General features: G+C 48.7%; 1 protein-coding gene across 1 annotated transcript in view; it reads right to left on the bottom strand.

Annotated features, from left to right (window-relative positions):
• Positions 1 to 16,163, bottom strand: part of LOC112551983 — a 26,922-nt gene extending 10,759 nt beyond the window's left edge. The window contains exons 1-6 of the mRNA XM_025216099.1: positions 16,017 to 16,163; positions 15,294 to 15,341; positions 12,939 to 13,085; positions 12,191 to 12,268; positions 3,819 to 3,901; positions 3,127 to 3,264 (exon numbers count right to left, since the gene is read on the bottom strand). Of these exons, the coding sequence (XP_025071884.1) occupies positions 3,127 to 3,264; positions 3,819 to 3,901; positions 12,191 to 12,268; positions 12,939 to 13,085; positions 15,294 to 15,341; positions 16,017 to 16,163 (641 nt within the window). The remainder of the gene's footprint in view (positions 1 to 3,126; positions 3,265 to 3,818; positions 3,902 to 12,190; positions 12,269 to 12,938; positions 13,086 to 15,293; positions 15,342 to 16,016) is intronic.
• Between the last annotated feature and the right edge of the window lie 369 nt (positions 16,164 to 16,532).

The raw sequence follows: 16,532 nt of genomic DNA, 5'->3' as shown, positions 1-16,532 counted from the left end.
TGCTGAATGACTACTTTGCTTCAGTATTTCACTGGGCCAAGGGGAAAATCATGCCAGATAGGGCACAGAATGGGCATGGTGGGAATGGCCGCCTTCCTACTATTGATGTTGAACTGGTGTGTGATCAATTAAAAAATTAGACATATATGTCAGCAGGACTGGACGAACTTCATCTAAGAGTGCTGAAAGAGCTGGCCGAAGTCATCGCGGAACCCCTGGCAAAACTCTTCCAAAACTCGTGGCGCTCCGAAGAGGTCCCTGAGGACTAGAAGAGGGCCAATGTTGTGCCCATCTTTAAGAAGAGGAGGAGAGAGGATTTGGGTAACTGTAGGCCAATTAGCCTAACTTGTATCCCAGGGAAAATCCTGGAAAAATTCATTAAGGAGTCTATGTGTGATAGGCTTGCAGAAGGTAGGAACCTGAACACCAGCCAGCATGGCTTTGTTGCAGGCAGGTCTTGTTTTACCAATCTCATTTCCTTCTACAACCAGGTAACTGGCCACCTGGATAAGAGAGAGGAGGTTGACATTGTATACCTTGACTTCCAAAAGGCCTTTGATCTGGTATCCCACAATGTTCTCATGGAAGAATTGGAGGATTGTGGAATTAACTGCGTGACAGTTAGGGGGTAGGAAGCTGGCTACAGGCTAGGACCCAGAGAGTTTGAATGAACGGACCTGTGTCATACTGGTGAGAAGTGGCCAGTGGTGTCCCTCAGGGGTTGGTGCTTGGTCTAGTTCTTTTCAACTTCTTTATCAATGATTTGGATGTGGGCATGAAGAGCTCACTAGCCAAGTTCACAGATGACACCAAGTTATGGGGGAATGTGGTCACACTTGAAGATAGGCTGCAGGTACAGGTGGACCTAGACAGACTAGCAAGTTGGGTGGATCGGAACCAGATGAAGTTCAACATCGAGAAATGTAAAGTGCTCCACCTGGGGACAAACAATCGCCAACATACCTACAGGCTTGGCGGTGCCAAACTGACCAGCACCACAACTGAAAGGGACCTAGGGATAATAATAGACCACAGTATGAATATGAGCTGTCAGTGCGATGCTGTAGCAAGCAGGCCAAATAATACTCTGGCATGCATCAACCAATGCATCTCAAGCAAACCAAAGGAAGTTATTCTTCTGTTTTACTCAGCATGGGTGAGACTACAGCTGGAGTACTGCATCCAGTTCTGGATGTGGTAAAGCTTGAGAGAGTCCGGAGAAGAGCCACCCATATGATTTCATAGATTTCATAGACATTAGGGCTGGAAGGGACCTCATAAGATCACTGGGTTCAGCCCCCTGCCCAAAGGGCAGGAAGTCAGCTAAGGTCAAAGGGTCACAGCAAGATAAGCATCCAAATGTTTTTTTAAAGTGTCCAGAGTAGGTGCTTGTACCACCTCTGAGGGGGAGTCTGTTCCAGGCCTTGGGGGCTCAGACAGTAAAGACATTTTTCCTTATGTCCAGCCTGAAACGGTCTTGCAGGAGTTTGTGATTGTTGGACCTTGTCATCCCCTGGGGTGCTCTGGTGAACAGGTGTTCCCCCAGATCCTGATGCACGCCCCTTATGTACTTATAGGCTGCCACCATGTCACCCCTGAGCCCGAGCTTCTTCAGGCTGAAGAGTCCCATAGCTCACAGCCTTTCTTCATAAGGCCTGTTCTCTTGCCCTCTGATCATGCGTGTGGCTCTCCTCTGGACTCTTTCAAGCTTCTCCACATCCTTCCTAAATGATCAGAGACTTGCAGGGCAAGCCATACGATGAAAGGCTGAGGGACCTGGGACTCTTTAGCCTAAAAAAAAGAAGGCTGAGAGGGGACTTGGTAACAGCTTACTGCTACATCAGGGGAATACATCAGGGGCTTGGTGAACAACTGTTCTCCAGGGCACCCTTGGCGAAAACCAGGAGCAATGGCCACAAACTCCTGGAAGACCATTTCAGGCTTAATACTAGGAAAAAACTTCTTTACAGTCAGGGTGTCCAGACTGTGGAATAGGCTCCCTCCAGAGGTAGTGCAATCACTTACCCTAGAAATCTTCAAGAGGAGACTGGATGGTCACTTTGCTGGGGTCACCTGACTCAAGTTGTCTTTCGTGCCTAGTGCAGTGGGGCTGGACACAATGGTCTTGCAAGGTCCCTTCCAGCCCTTACAGTTTATGAATCTGCTGACGTCCATGAAAAATCCATTAATGCATCTGCTTATGTAACATGCTGTTGTCTGAGACTTAAAGTTGAGTCACAGAAAGCAGCAAGAAGGAGGACAACCCACACATTTTGCATTAATAGTTTTTCGGGGACAGGAGCAGGATGGAAGAGAATTACACTTAGGCGCCTAAGTCCACTTATACATCTAATACGTAGGGACCTACTGTTTCACAGTTTCTTGGATTTCACGGAAACTGAAATCCAGGATTGTCCACAAAATCCACACAATCAACAACAACAACAAAACTTAATAAAAATAAATTGCTGGCCCCCCAGGGGGAGACAGTAGTTCTTGGTGCTGGGAAGGGAAAGAACTGGCTGGTGGGGAGGCATGAAGGGCAGCAGACAAGATGGCAGTGGCTCCCTCATCCCTCCTCCCCCCCAGGCTTCTCCACCAATCAGCGCCAAGGAGCAGGGGCTCTCTGCCAATCAGTGCCGAGGGGCAGGGTCACTATGATATACCCATGAAATTGGCTCTGCACACCAGGAACAGGTCATGAAAAACCCTTTGTCTCACCACAATTTAGGTAGAGCCTTACTAACAGGTGGAATAGAAGCTGGTCCATAGTGCTCAGATCTGGCCAGAAACCTCTTTAACCTTTCCCCTTCCTGGACTTTGGGAAAGACTCTTTTGTTCCATTTCTGATTCTTTTTTTATCCCATTCCCCTCCCTCTCCAGAACCAGCTAAGGCCACAGAGATGGCAGGTGACCATTCTCCACTCTGGGGGCATTGCCCAGCTTTATAGGACTAGGCCTGCTTGGGAGACCTCTCAGGAATATGGAGGGTAGATGGGCTGGTCCCAAGGCATTAACAGAGAGGTGCAGAGTGTGATCTTGTTTCTAGGGCCTCACCCCTCCCTGTGTGAAAACCCCCACCTAGCAATCCCACAGGGGCTACCCGCCCTTTACCCCGATCCTTACACAGGGGGGTGTTGGGCCATCTGCAAACGCTGCAAACACCCTGAGGACAACGCTGTGCCATCTTCATTCCCCCATGAGTAGAAACTGGAAGCAGCTTTAGAGCTGGACACAACAATTTCTGTCACCTCCTCCACCACCCTGAAAGCAGAGAAGTTAAGAGTATGAAGCTTACAAGAGTATGGAGTCATCCCCCAGCTAATTGGGATGCTTTAGGACATGCCCATAGCAGAGGAGATGTGCCCCACATTTTGGAAAACACTGGCTCACAGTCCCATGTGAATAAGGGAAACTGCAGTGGGATCCTGGCTGGGAATCCCCACAGTTTGGCAACACCCTCAGGTACTCTGTTCCTGTGCTTCCACCCCCAATTCTGCCAATGACCGCTACTCTGAGCCATGTCCCCTTGCCACTCCCATAATGGGCTCCCCCAATATCTCTGCTGAGTGCTGCCCTACTAGCCTGGTCCCCACTCTGCCAATGCTTTTTCCTTAGCACAATCACCAATTGCTGTGATGCCCCAAGACCAGCTCCATAAGCCATTCTCAAGGGCAGTGCCTCACTCATAGCTGTGCTGCCAAAGCCATCACCAGTCTGTGTGGCCTCATCTTATCTATTGTCCAACTCAATGCTGGTGACTGTAACTTTTGTGCTAATGACCTGGGAGGAGCCAGCATGAGGCATCTGGTACTTACAGACCCAGAGGGGAGACTTCCATCACTTGCAGAGCTTGGTTACTGGGACTGAGCAGGTCATGGGCTTTTCCATCTCCATGGAACTGGAACAAGGACAGTATTAGTAGTAAGCAAGAGCTGCATGCAAAGGAGCAGAGCCAGTGGTGAACTGTCTGGGTGGGAAATGCTCAGTTCACATCACTATGGGGCAGAGAGCAGGGAGGGGAGCCAAGGGGTAGTACTAACCTGGAAAGCATTAGTGGTTACCAACAGTGATAACCCTGGGTAAAACTGATAGGTGTGCTTATCAACCATCATTCAGGCTAACTGGGAGGAACTTTGGAACAGTATAATTTTCCAGGGAGCAGAACACGGAGTTTAGGTGTTAGTGCTGGGCATTGAAACCATAGAGCCTTGGAGACTAGGGAGAAAATCAGAGGAACTTATAGAGACACTAGAAGCTTGGAGAGGGAAGGGGAGTTAGCAGCATGATTCCATCACAGAGGGGTCTCATTTAACCACATGGCCAACAAAGGAAGAAGGAAACTAGTTGCATAGAATAGAGAGACTCCAAGGTTGAGAGGAGGAAGATAGATCTTGGACCCCTCAGAAACCACTGACCTGGGGCCAAAGAATGCTCCTGTGTGAAGAAACTGAAGCAGCAAATGCAGAAAAGTATGTACTATTTTGTCTAGATCTATATATTTCTTCTGCTAGCTATAGTAAAGAGTGATTGGTTTGCTTCAGCTATCATTTGAAGCTATTTCAAGGACACCAGAGTTCCACAAGAAACTAGGGTCCATTGACAAGCTTCCAGCAAACACCATATTAGCTACTATGGACATCATATCTATGTGCACCAACGTCCTCCATGAGGACAGATTACAATCCACAAGGGACATTATCCCCATTGCCAGCACCATTTCTGTTACCATCACAGTCTCCCACTTCATCCGGACACACAACTATGTCAGATTTGGAAATTCACTATACCTATAAATGAATGGCACTGCCACACATGGCCCACCAATATGCCAGTATATTTATTACAAATGTTGAAGTCTTGCTTTCTCTGCAGCTGCCCTCTCATTGCCCTAATATACCTGAGGTACCTCAATGATATCTTCATCATGTAGACACACAGGAAGGAATCTCTAAAACAGTGGTTCTGAACCCTTTTAGACTCAAGGTACCCCCCATTAGACGCCAGGCACCCTTGGAAAAACTCTCCACTTTCATTTTTTTTTACTATGGAAAAATAATAGAGCAATTCTTCTGTGGCAAAAAAACTCAGAAAGACCACAGCAGGTGTTGACCCCCCACCCCAACCTCCCAGGGGAGCTAGGGTCCATGGCACAATATTAGACCAGCCCTTTGGTACCCAGCAAAACAGAAAATATATGAATTAATCACACAGCAAACTATACTAAACTTCTAAGAGCTATATGGCTAGCATTAAAATGAGAAAATATAGATCATGCGTTACATGAATATATCTAGATACACTCTATTCCCAATTACACTTAACAGAAAAAAGCTGTTTTACAATTTACAGCCAACACTTTATGAAGATTAAATGTTCTGGGCCTAGCTAATCTTCCAAGAAGTATTTCACTCCAGGGGACTTAGTTTTGCTTTTCTCACACTATTTTGCTTAACATAATTAATACTAATTTAACAGTCTTTAAGACCTGCTAAAACCACACACTATGGATAGCAGACCAACTTCACACAGGCCAGAATGTTTTTCACATGATAGATTCCTGTTTGAAATCTCTAGGTTTATCTTGTGAATCATGCATAGGTGTTTGCTCACCCTACAGTGTTAATATTGAACAGCATCCTACAGGCCCCCTTAAAATGATCTTATGGCACTCTAGGGTGCTATAAGAGTTAATTGCTCTAGAAAAATCCCACCAGGGCTTAAACATCTTCCACCCCTCTATCAAATTGACTCTTTAATACTTCACCCAGTAACTTTATTTCTTGGACTTCACTGTGAAGCTTTGTAGTGTCCACATTGTACTGGAAACCAACTGAATGCTACAGCTATCTGCATTCTGCTGGCTTTCATCCTGAGTCCACCACTAAATCCACTGTTCACAGCTAAGCTCTCTGTTATAGCTAGAGCTGCTCTGATCCCACTGACCAGGATGCACACCTTAGGAATTTGGAGCAGAGCTTCCTACACTTACAATAGTCACAAAACCATAGCCACTCAAATCAACACAGCCAGACTTAGATCTTGTTCCAACCTGCTACAATACCAACCCCAAGACAAGGAAAACAGAATCCCTCTGGTCATCATCACTTACAGGTCCCAGCTTGAAAACCTTTGACACATCATTAATGACTTCCAGTCCCTCCTAGAAAATGACCATCATTTCAAGGTAGATTTGGGGGACAAGCCTGTCCTGCTTTACAGGCAGGCCCCAAGTTTAAACGACATCTCTCCAGCAGCAGACTACCTGACTTCCACTGTCTCCAAGCCATCAGGTCTTGCTACAGACTCAGATGCCAGCTCTGCCCCCTCAACAACATAGACTACATCACCAGTGGAAAAACACACAAAAATATAACATCTGGGGTTCATTCACCTGCTCCTCCACTAATGTCATATATGCCATCAGCTGCTTATAGTGCCCCTCTGCTGACTACATTGGCTGGATGGGAAAATCCCTATGTGAAACAGGGAATGGACACTGATTTGACATCAAAACAAGAAACACACAAAAGCCTCTCCAGTCTCCCTGGACACTCCATCACTGACCTCAGACAAGCCATCATTAAACAATACAACTTCACCTTGGCAGGAAGAACCCCAAGCATACTTACAGGCTTGGCAGTGCTACGCTCACTAGCAACATGACCGAAAGGGACTTGGGGGTCTTGATTGACCACAAGATGAATATAAGCCACCAATGTGATGTGGTGGCAGGCAAAGCTAACCAAACTCTGGCGTGCATCCACCAATACATCTCAGGCAAAACCAGGAAAGTCATCCTACTGCTTTACTTGGCCCTGGTGAGACTGCAGCTGGAGTACTGTGTCCAGTATTGGACCCTCCACTTCAGGAAGGATGTGGAGAAGCTTGAGAGAGTCCAGAGGAGAGCCACTCGTATGATTCAAGGCCTGGAGGGAAGACCATATGAGGAGAGGCTGAGGGACTTGGGACTCTTCAGTCTGGAGAAGAGAAGGCTCAGGGGGGACTTGGTGGCATCCTACAACTTCATAAGAGGGGTACATCAAGACCTGGGAGAACATCTGTTCACCAGAGCTCCCCAAGGGATAACAAGGTCCAATGGCCATAAACTCCTGGAAGGCCAATTTAGACTGGATATAAGAAAAAAGTTCTTTACGGTGCGTGTGTACAGGGTCTGGAACAAACTCCCCTCAGAGGTGGTGCAAGCACCTACTCTGGACTCCTTCAAAAAACAGCTGGATTTATTTCTTGCTGGGGTCACTTGATCCCAGCTGACTTCCCAACTATGGCAGGGGGCTGGACCCGATGATCTCATGAGGTCCCTTCTAGCCCCTAATGTCTATGAAATCTATTTAAAAACTAACTTAAATGTGCAATTGCAGAACAAGAAATCATCCATAGACTTGACTGTGTTAAACATGATCTTGACAGAGAATCTGGGTTCTTCTTCTATTACCTGGATTAGATTTTAACTCCAGCTACATTTCCGGTGTCCCTTTATGTGTTAAATGACCTGTTTATCCCCACTGACCTTTTCAACCCACTTTTTGCTCATCTCAGCAGTGCCTCCTCCCCTGTCCCTTTCCTTTATATTTAAATTCCTCTCCCTTTTAAACCCTTTCTTTCTAAGTCCATTCATAGTATCTGACAAAAAGAAGCTGTCCCTAAATAAAGCTCATGCCTCTCTGAACCAGTTAGTCTCTAACTGGTGCCACCCTCCCCTGCCTTCTCTTCTACAATCATGTCCCTAAAGCAGGGGCGGGCAATTATTTTGGGTGGAGAGCCACTTACTGAGTTTTGGCAAGCCATCGAGGGATGCATGACAGGCAGCCAGGGGCAGATAAATATTAATTTTCTAAATTTTTTAGAGGCCCCGCAGGCCAGATAGAATGGCATCTGGCCCATGGGCCACCTTTTGCCTGGCCCTGCCCTAAAGGGATGAATTTTAAATGAAGAGTGCCCACAAGGGGGAGCGCTGGGAAAAGCTGCGTTTCAGCTACTCTCAGGTCTGGAGGTTGGCACTAGGGCCTTAAGACTGCTGGGATGTTGTTCTCATTTGCTAGAAGACAGGGCAGGGTGGCACTTTAGGATGTCTATACACAAGTGTAAAGGCTACTCCAACACACTGGAATTCCACAGCATTGGAGCACACTTGATTAATCGAATCTACTGGAGCATAGCAGTTACCGTTCTCCAGCAGCCTGCGTCTGGTGTATCAGCGTCCCCGTGCTTAAAAATAGCAGTGGGGCACTTGAACAAGCTTGTCAAACGAGCTTTAGTTCGAGCGCCCCCACCACCATTTTTAAGCACGAGGACACTGATACATAAGATGCAGAGGCCCTTTAATTACAGAGGTTCTTAGAGCCACCTTATTAAAGTACCACCCCTGCTCCACTTCCGGAGCATGTATGAAAGTGCCCTTAGAGACTAACTGGCTCAGAGAGGCATGAGCTTTCATAGGCTACAGCCTCTCTCATCAGAAACTAGAAGGATGGGCATCCAAGAGGTCAAGGAAGGAGCTGCTAGCCTAGGAAGTGTCCAGCTGGGTGGCAAGGAGCTATCAAGCAGCTTAACTGGAAGCATGGCTGGGTCTCCATGGGGGACATGTAGAAATGTGAAAAGGAAATGGGGAATTCAGTTAGCAGTATAAGCCTGGTTCTGGCCAGGCCCAGGCAGTGTCACAGTGTCACCACAAGTGTTGGGGGCTGGCATAGAGAAGTGGTGTAGAGGACTGGCACAGAGAAGATGAAGTGTGGGCTGTGGCTGGAGGTGTTTCTCCAGAGGGCACATGAAAGGCCCTCAAAATTTCTCATAGGTGTGAGTGGTCTTAGAAATACTAAAAGAATTGGACATATCTGGGACCCACTGAAATCTGTGATATCAGTAAGCTTGGGACCTGGCCTTCGGGAGAGGTGGGGACTGTACTGGTAGGCAGGATTCCTGGCTAGATATATTCTTTCCCATTAAAAAAAAAATCATCTCACTAAAATTGACCCTGGTTTAACTGCCCAGAGCTCCTGCTGCTGCTACTCTGTGAGCTTTCCTATTCCCCTAATAGTGGCTGTAGGAAACAGGATTTTTGCTCTTAGGAAACCAAAGGCCTCCATTTCTTAAGAGCAGCTAATTCATGGGCCTTACATGCCAACATCTAAACTGCTGGCCCCCATCTTTGGCCTGCACTAGAGAAAACAAGAAGTCACCCCTGAGTGCAAACACCTGAATGTCCATTTCTTTAAACAGCTAGGTGCTCCTTGTGACTGAATGGAAGGACCATCATAGCTGGACCTGTGAGAACTGTGACATGCCCCTGCGCAGGACTCAACCTGTGGCCAGTCACTGGATCAGGGCTTCCCATGGGTGCCAGTATTCACCCGCACAGTCAATCAAGATTCCTTCTCTTAAAGAGCCCTCCCAGAGGCAGGTGGGCATTTCCTAATAGGCATGTTTATCATGTGGGTTTGATATTTATATACACAGGGGGTCAGCAGCTTGTTCCTCACCTGATGGGATGGTTACAGAGGGGCCTGTGCTCCTAACAAGATTCTAATGCTGCTTGCCCCGTATGTATGACAGGTGACTTCACTAGTTGGCAGTAGAAGACTTTGCCCCCTCTCCACAGGCCCAACCAGTCAAGCAGTTGCCCAAGCTTAGTTCTGGCTCAAGTGTGCCCCATCCCAGGGCCCTCCAGTCCTCTACTTCTTTTTTTTTTTTTCTTCTCCTTTTTTGTTTTAAGTTATAGGTCTCATGAGAGGGTAAGATCAAGCCCAAGGGAAGGTTCTCATGGCAACAGGATTTCACCCAAGCTCAGCAGATTTATGGGCCTGATCCTGCTGCCACTGAGGTCATTGGTAACAGGTCCCACTCTGGGCTGCACTGCAGCCCCAGTGAGCTCACTGCCATCTGGGGTGGGGGAGAGGGGCACTTTCTCATATCCAGCTTCACTGGCAATTTTAAGCCAGGCAAGTAAGAGTGAGGGGAGCCTGCTCACCCATCTGCTAGCCCCACAGCACCAGGAAGTGTCTTTGGAGCTGCTTGTATTCCCTAGTGGGAAAAGTTGATTCTTTTTGACTCCTTACATCACCAGGACCCAAGGAACAGGAGCAGTGTATTTAATAATTAACCAGGCTATTCAACACAGGATCTAATTCTTACCTGCCCTGAGATCATTTACATCCATGCAAAAGTAGTGAAAAAATGGTTTAAAATGTTTCCATTCTGATTACGCCTGCTTTGCACAACTCTCACTGGCAGCACAAGCAGAAGGGCAGGGGTTAATGGGCTCCTCACTTTGAACACCAAAAGCCAGACTGGTGGCGTGCAACACAGAGGTGATCAGGCAGAATCAGAAAATCAGGGAAATCAGGACTGGAAGCAGGGTTGTTAACCCAAGCCATTTTTATTTTTTTTTTACTGACAATCTGCAGACTTTTTACTGACAACAAACTTTTTTACTGGCATATGTTTTTACTGACAGGTGTTTTGCATAATGTAAATGTAACTCCTTTGACAGGCCCTGAACAAGGGCTGGGTTCAAATTTAGAGGTTTAACACCAACCACAGTAAAACATTTTCAGTTTATCTATAATAAAAATGGTCTTGTGTTGGCAACCATGCTTGATTGCAGCAATGACTTTACACTGTGCTGCCTCCACTTCAGGGGTTCTCTACTTACCCCTATACCCTGATGCCCCCTACTATACCCTGAGCTATTCTGTTCCCCCCCACAACTCAGCCCCACAGGCCCCAACCCGCATCCGAGCAGTAGGGGGTCTCCCTATTGCCTGCCTACCTGTGACCCAGGACAGAATGCAGGAGCAGCAGCAGCAGTAGCACATGGCTGGGGGATGGGGGAGAAGGCTAAGTGGGCTACAAAGCCCTGAGAGAATGCTTCCTGCAGGGTGCTGTGCTCCTCGTCAGATACCAGGTGGCAATGACGTGCTATCTTTGTCCTTCAACATCCAGCCCTGTTCATAAACCTCCCCATTGCTTAGTTACTTATGGAATATTCCATGCTTTTTATAGACTTTACAGACAGGCATTTTAGCTGTTTTTGTATCGACTGTTTGTAAATTTATGGACAGTTGGCAACTCTGAAAAGGACCTTGAGAGAACAGCTAGTTCAACCACTTGTTCTCCAGGACCTAATATCCAATCTAAACTTCCCTTGTTGTGGCTTCTTGTCTTGTCCTCTGCAGACACTGAGAACAATCCATCTCTGTCCTTTTTATAGCCAGAAGACTACTAGCAACGCCCCCCCGCCCCAGTTTTCTCTTCTCCAAACTAAATAATTGCAGTTCTTTTAACTTTTCCTCAATGTTATGTTTTCTAAACCTTCAGTCATCTTTGTTACTCTCATCTGGACTCATTCCAATTTGTCTACAGTTTTTTGAAGTAAGGTGCCCCAAACTAGACACAGTTCTCCAGGTGAGGCCTCAGCAGTGCTGAGGAAAGTAGAAGAATCACTTTCTGTGACTTGCATGCCGTCCTCTTGTTCATACAGCCTAGTATGCTACTGACTTTTTTTTGCAACAATAGTACACTCTTGGGTCATATGCAGCTTTTGGTTCACTTTAACCCCAGGGCCCTTTCTGCAGTGCTACAGACTACCTTGTTGTTCTTCACATTGTATTTGTGCATTTGGCTGTAACTTCCTACACACAGGCTTAGGAAAGAAACAGAAACATGAGGAGGAAGGAAAAGCCACTCCAGTTGCCATACGGAACCAGAAGCAGGAACTTAGGTGGGGTGGAGGGCATGCTTCTGCACACAAGAAACCCCAGACCATTGTCTTGGGGTAGTCCTCATGCTTTCTGACTCTTCAGTGCCTTTGCCCGGATCCTCCTGTCTCCAACGTTGACATTTAATACATTGGCTCTGGGGGACAGGCATTCCCATGCCCTACACATGAGGAATCACAATGGGGCCAAGACCACAGCTGCGCTAGCCAGGTAGGCAATGGTGAAGAGAAGATAGGACCTGTGACAGGCCAGTCATCAGGCTGTGGAGAAGGTGGCTGGAGGGCCCCATCACACCCCTGCATACATACCTCCAGTGAGGGGTATTGTTCTCACAAGATGTATAAAATAATTCCCCAATGGCCCAGGGTAGGATCAGCAGTGGGTCAGACACCTGACCCCTTGAGGGACTTCATGGCTTCCAACACGTTGGCTGCCCCCTCCCTCCATCTTACCTGGACAAAGCTGACAGTGTACAGATCCCTTACACTTCCCCCTAAGGTCTCAAGCTCCTGGAAGATGGTGTCTATCACCTGGAGAAGGATTACAAATGCTCAGAGGGTTTTGGTTTGCTCCCCAGGCCCCACATACTTTTTCTTGAGGGTTCTTTCTGATACTGGAATCAGGTCTTCCCTCAGACACCCAAGGGCAACTCCCATGGATTTTGGGGTCCCCTTGAGTGAGCTGGGAGCTCAGATCTAGAACCATACTGCATGAGGGACAAGGACAGAAACAGTAGTGTCCCTAGGCTTCCTCCCTCCTTCCCTGCACTCTTACAAGACTCAGGTGGATGCAACAGACTACAGAATAAGCACAATGCTGGCCCCTGGCTACCCTTTACCCTGGGATGGCATCAGATGGCCTCATGGGACACTAACCACTGGCCCCCAGCTGCTCCCTGACCTCTGGGACTCCATATCTAGTGGACTCCAGACTGTTTTGTGACCTCTTGGATGCTGGTCCAGGGACTGTGTCCAGTTGCCACAGCTATTCCCTGACCCCTGGGACACTGTCTAATGCACCTCTAAGAAACTGTGCCCAGTACACCTGAGCATATTTCTTCTTGCCCTAGGCAACCTGCAGGCAAAACATTCACTTTATGCCCTTGGGTGAAGGAAGCTGGGGTGAAATATCAATCCTGAACATCTGAAAGGCAAGGGGTCCCATGGGATATAGCAGGAGCTTCTCACGCAGTGTCCTCACCTGCTGGACCATGCTACACTGCCATCCAGTGCTGTGGAACTGTGACTCGGTCCTGGAGTGGTTGGCTTCCCAGAGCAACAGAGACACACTGTAGCCAAGGGGCACCATCACCAGCAGGGGTCTCAATAGCTCCAAGAACACCTTATCCTGGAAAGCAAAGATTCTTGCGGGTGGTATCTTTTATTGGATTAATTGCATGGTTAGTGTAGACTTAAACAAGTTTTTAAATGCAAAGCTTTGACCCAAAGAAGAATGCATTTGATTCAAGACCTTGTCTCATTCCTTCCAACCATGCATTTAATAAAAAATATCACCATCAAAAAATCCTTGCCACACACAAATTTCCTGAACCATTATGACTACAGCATCACTCTAATGCTATCTAATCCTTCAAGGGTGGTTCACAGACAACATCCCAGCTAGGGGAGGGATTCAGGACCCAGGCATTAAAGAAGAAATGGATAGTGGTCAGAAACACTAGTTGCTGGGTAGCAGGCAAGACCCTTGGCAACAGTCCCAAACCTCAGGGTGATGCTTCTCTCCAGAGCACCCTCTGCTAATAAAACATCCCTAGCATAGATTGGAAGGGTTGGTGATGTCTTTTGTGGGTTCTGATGCTGGTTCTCAGGAGGGGTAGATCTACACAGACTGTTAAAATGTGCTCATCCAGTTAAACTACAGGGCATTTACCACCTGGGCTGGGAGACTTTCATTAATGCAAGCTCCTAGGCCAGTCTGTCCCTGGAAAAGCAGGCTGGAATATCATGGCCTCTCATGGAATGCAGGAACTTCAAATGAATATCTGCTGGGAGCCAGCCTCATCACTAAGGGAGATAGGTCACCCTGTGCAGTATTTGGGATGAAAGCATCAATGATTGAACCTAACCACTCCCCCCGGACTCCCCCAGGACTTCCTGGTGCAGCCACCCGAAGCCCACGCAGGGCTGTCCTGTGGGGCAGTGGTGGCAGTGCAGAGCATGCACAGGCAGCCCTGTGTGGGCTCCAAGTGACTGACTCAGCTAAAACTGCCTGGCAGTGGCGAAACGGGGGGAGCTGCTTTCCTCTGCACCAAGCAGCAGGTTCTGCCCAAGAGCATGGCGTCTGGACTGCCAGGGGTTGTATGGAGCTGGGCTGCGCTGCTCAAGCAGGGAGAGAAGGAACCAGCCCAGCTCCATAGGCCCCTGCCAGGGCAGACCCCACACACCTGCTACCCTGCTCTGGGCCCCACTGGTGCTGGCCCCAGTGCAGCAGCACAGGCCCCCATGCTCCCGCCCAGCTGTTGCTGTGCTCCATGCACCCGCTCACTGCCCCTTCCCCCCACCTGCCCCAGCCATTTCCGCACTCCTCCCCTGCCCCCGCCCCCATTCACCCGCCAGCGGCTCCAGCACCACCTGGTTCCCAGCTCCATCACTGGGACTGCAGGAGCAGCTGAAATGTGGTGCCGGAGTGGTGAGGGGGAGGGGAGAGATGCAGAAGTGGCAGAAGGACAGTGGTGGCAAACGGGGGAAAGTGGCAGCAAGCAGGAGTACAGGGCCTGCACTGGTGACCTGGGACCAGGAGCAGCAGGAGCGCGGAGCCTGGGCTTGCAGGAGTGCTGGTTGGGGCTCTGCCTGCCGTGGGGTGGGGGGTGGGCTGCAGGCAAGCCTTCCTTCTCCACGCAAGCCACAACCCTCCCCAGTTACCCTCCTTCCACACACTCACAGCGCCCTACAAAATCCACACACACCCACACCCCACACAACCACACCACTCATGCCTATCCACCCCCATAAATCCCACACATGTACCCACACTCTCCCCCACACCCCACATACCCACAAACCTATACCCACCCTCCTACAATATACAAGAGTATGACTTCATTTTAAGCTATTATACTATCACCTCTATGAACACTACACAAACACGTGTAAATCAGGACAAAAATATTTTTTGAAATTAAATTAACGAATGTTGTACATGTTTGATTTTTAGAATATAATTTGGTATTTTTCTGGTTCCAAGATGGCAAACCCCCTTGCTGAAAATAGTACTTCTGGGGGACAAGGGGAGGGACTTCTGGTGGCAAAGGTCAGGGGTTAGGGAGCTTCTGATCCCAAGATGGCAACCAGGGGTTGGGGCACCTATCAAGGGGCAGGGCTACCCATGCGGCCCTCGATGACTTGCCAAAACTCGGTAAGTGGTCCTCCGCCCAAAATAATTGCCTGCCTCTGGTCTAGACAGAGCCACAGGACAGATGGATCTGCTCATGGCTTGCCCTAGTAGATTGCCTTCAATCTAAGGTTCAGGCTTTAGGGTTACGAGGCCTTAGGCCTTCTCCCTTCCCAGCTTGGACATGCCTAGAACCTACTGTACCTGCTCGGCATCCAGACTAAAGATGCTGTCAAATGTGAAGCTGCCATCCTGGAATGAAAAGACAATTGAGTTAGTGCTCAATCCCACTTACCTGTTCTCCTGCCTTGCCCTCTCGCCAGCTCTCCCTAACCTCCAGGACATTCTGCCCCCAGTGTTGGGTGTGGGAGTATCACTTCCAGTTGGAGACAGTGGGCCTGTATCCATGGTTCCACATGTGGTCCTTCCCTACTCTGAACAGGGGATGAGCCTTCAGTGACCTGCTCCCTTGTGCTCTATCTAGAGCTGTAGATTAGTAGAGAGCAGGAGGCAGACCTAGCACAGCAGGATGGCATGGAGGGGAGCAGGGCTAAGAGCTGCAATGAACCAGGCCTACAAGCGAGCCCTGGGCCTGAGATATCCCCGGGGCCCCCTTCCTAACACAGTAGGGCAGGGGACTCTCTGAAGCTTAAAGGCTCAAAGGCAGATTTGGAAAAAGAACTCAGCATCACTGCTTTGTCCTGTGCCTGGCTGGGGGGCTCAGAAGGGTGGGTCAACTCCTTCCCTGGACATAGTCACTAAGTCACATTCTGGACACAAGCAACCATCCTACACAAACATCTGCTGGACACCTGTACCTGACATGTGACACTGGCTCCATGTGTTAGCCTTTACCCTGAAACCCCACTCCCCTCCCCACCCTTGGCCAGGTTGAGGCCCCAGCTCTGCTGCCCCCCAGCCTCTCACCTGAATTCCCTTGTCTGCCTTGTTCTTGAAAATCAACTGTTTGGCATCTTCATTAACAATCATGAGACTCTCATGCTTCTCCAGGCCTGAAACATGAAGTAAGGAGGCAGTTTGGGGAAGTGGCTTCTTCCTCTCCCCCACAACCATGTACTCACAGCTCAGTGGTGCCTGGGACTGTATCATAGCATTAGCTCTGGGAGACCACACTCCAGCAGAGGCAGGTAGGGGCTGATGAGTCCCTTCACTGCTCAGCTCCAGTTTGGTGTCTTTAAGTTCAGTCTCCTCTACCACCAGGCACAATGGGGCTCATATATATGTTCAGACTTGCATTGTGGGTGGAGGGCATCTGACAGGCAAGGCTCAGACTGAGCAGCGAAGTCAAGTCAAACAATGGAGGTGAAAGGATCAAGAAGACCCTTGTGTGGTGCCTTGTTCTGCCATCAGGAGGTGTCTAAAATGAGTGATCCAACCTACCATTTACAACACAGTGAACATGGCACAGATTTCCACAGGCAT

Source organism: Alligator sinensis, unplaced genomic scaffold (assembly GCF_000455745.1).
Source record: "Alligator sinensis unplaced genomic scaffold, ASM45574v1 scaffold14_1, whole genome shotgun sequence".
Taxonomy (NCBI): Eukaryota; Metazoa; Chordata; order Crocodylia; family Alligatoridae; genus Alligator; species Alligator sinensis.
Note: the sequence above shows the minus strand (reverse complement) of the source record. Positions and strands in the feature narration are given on the sequence as shown.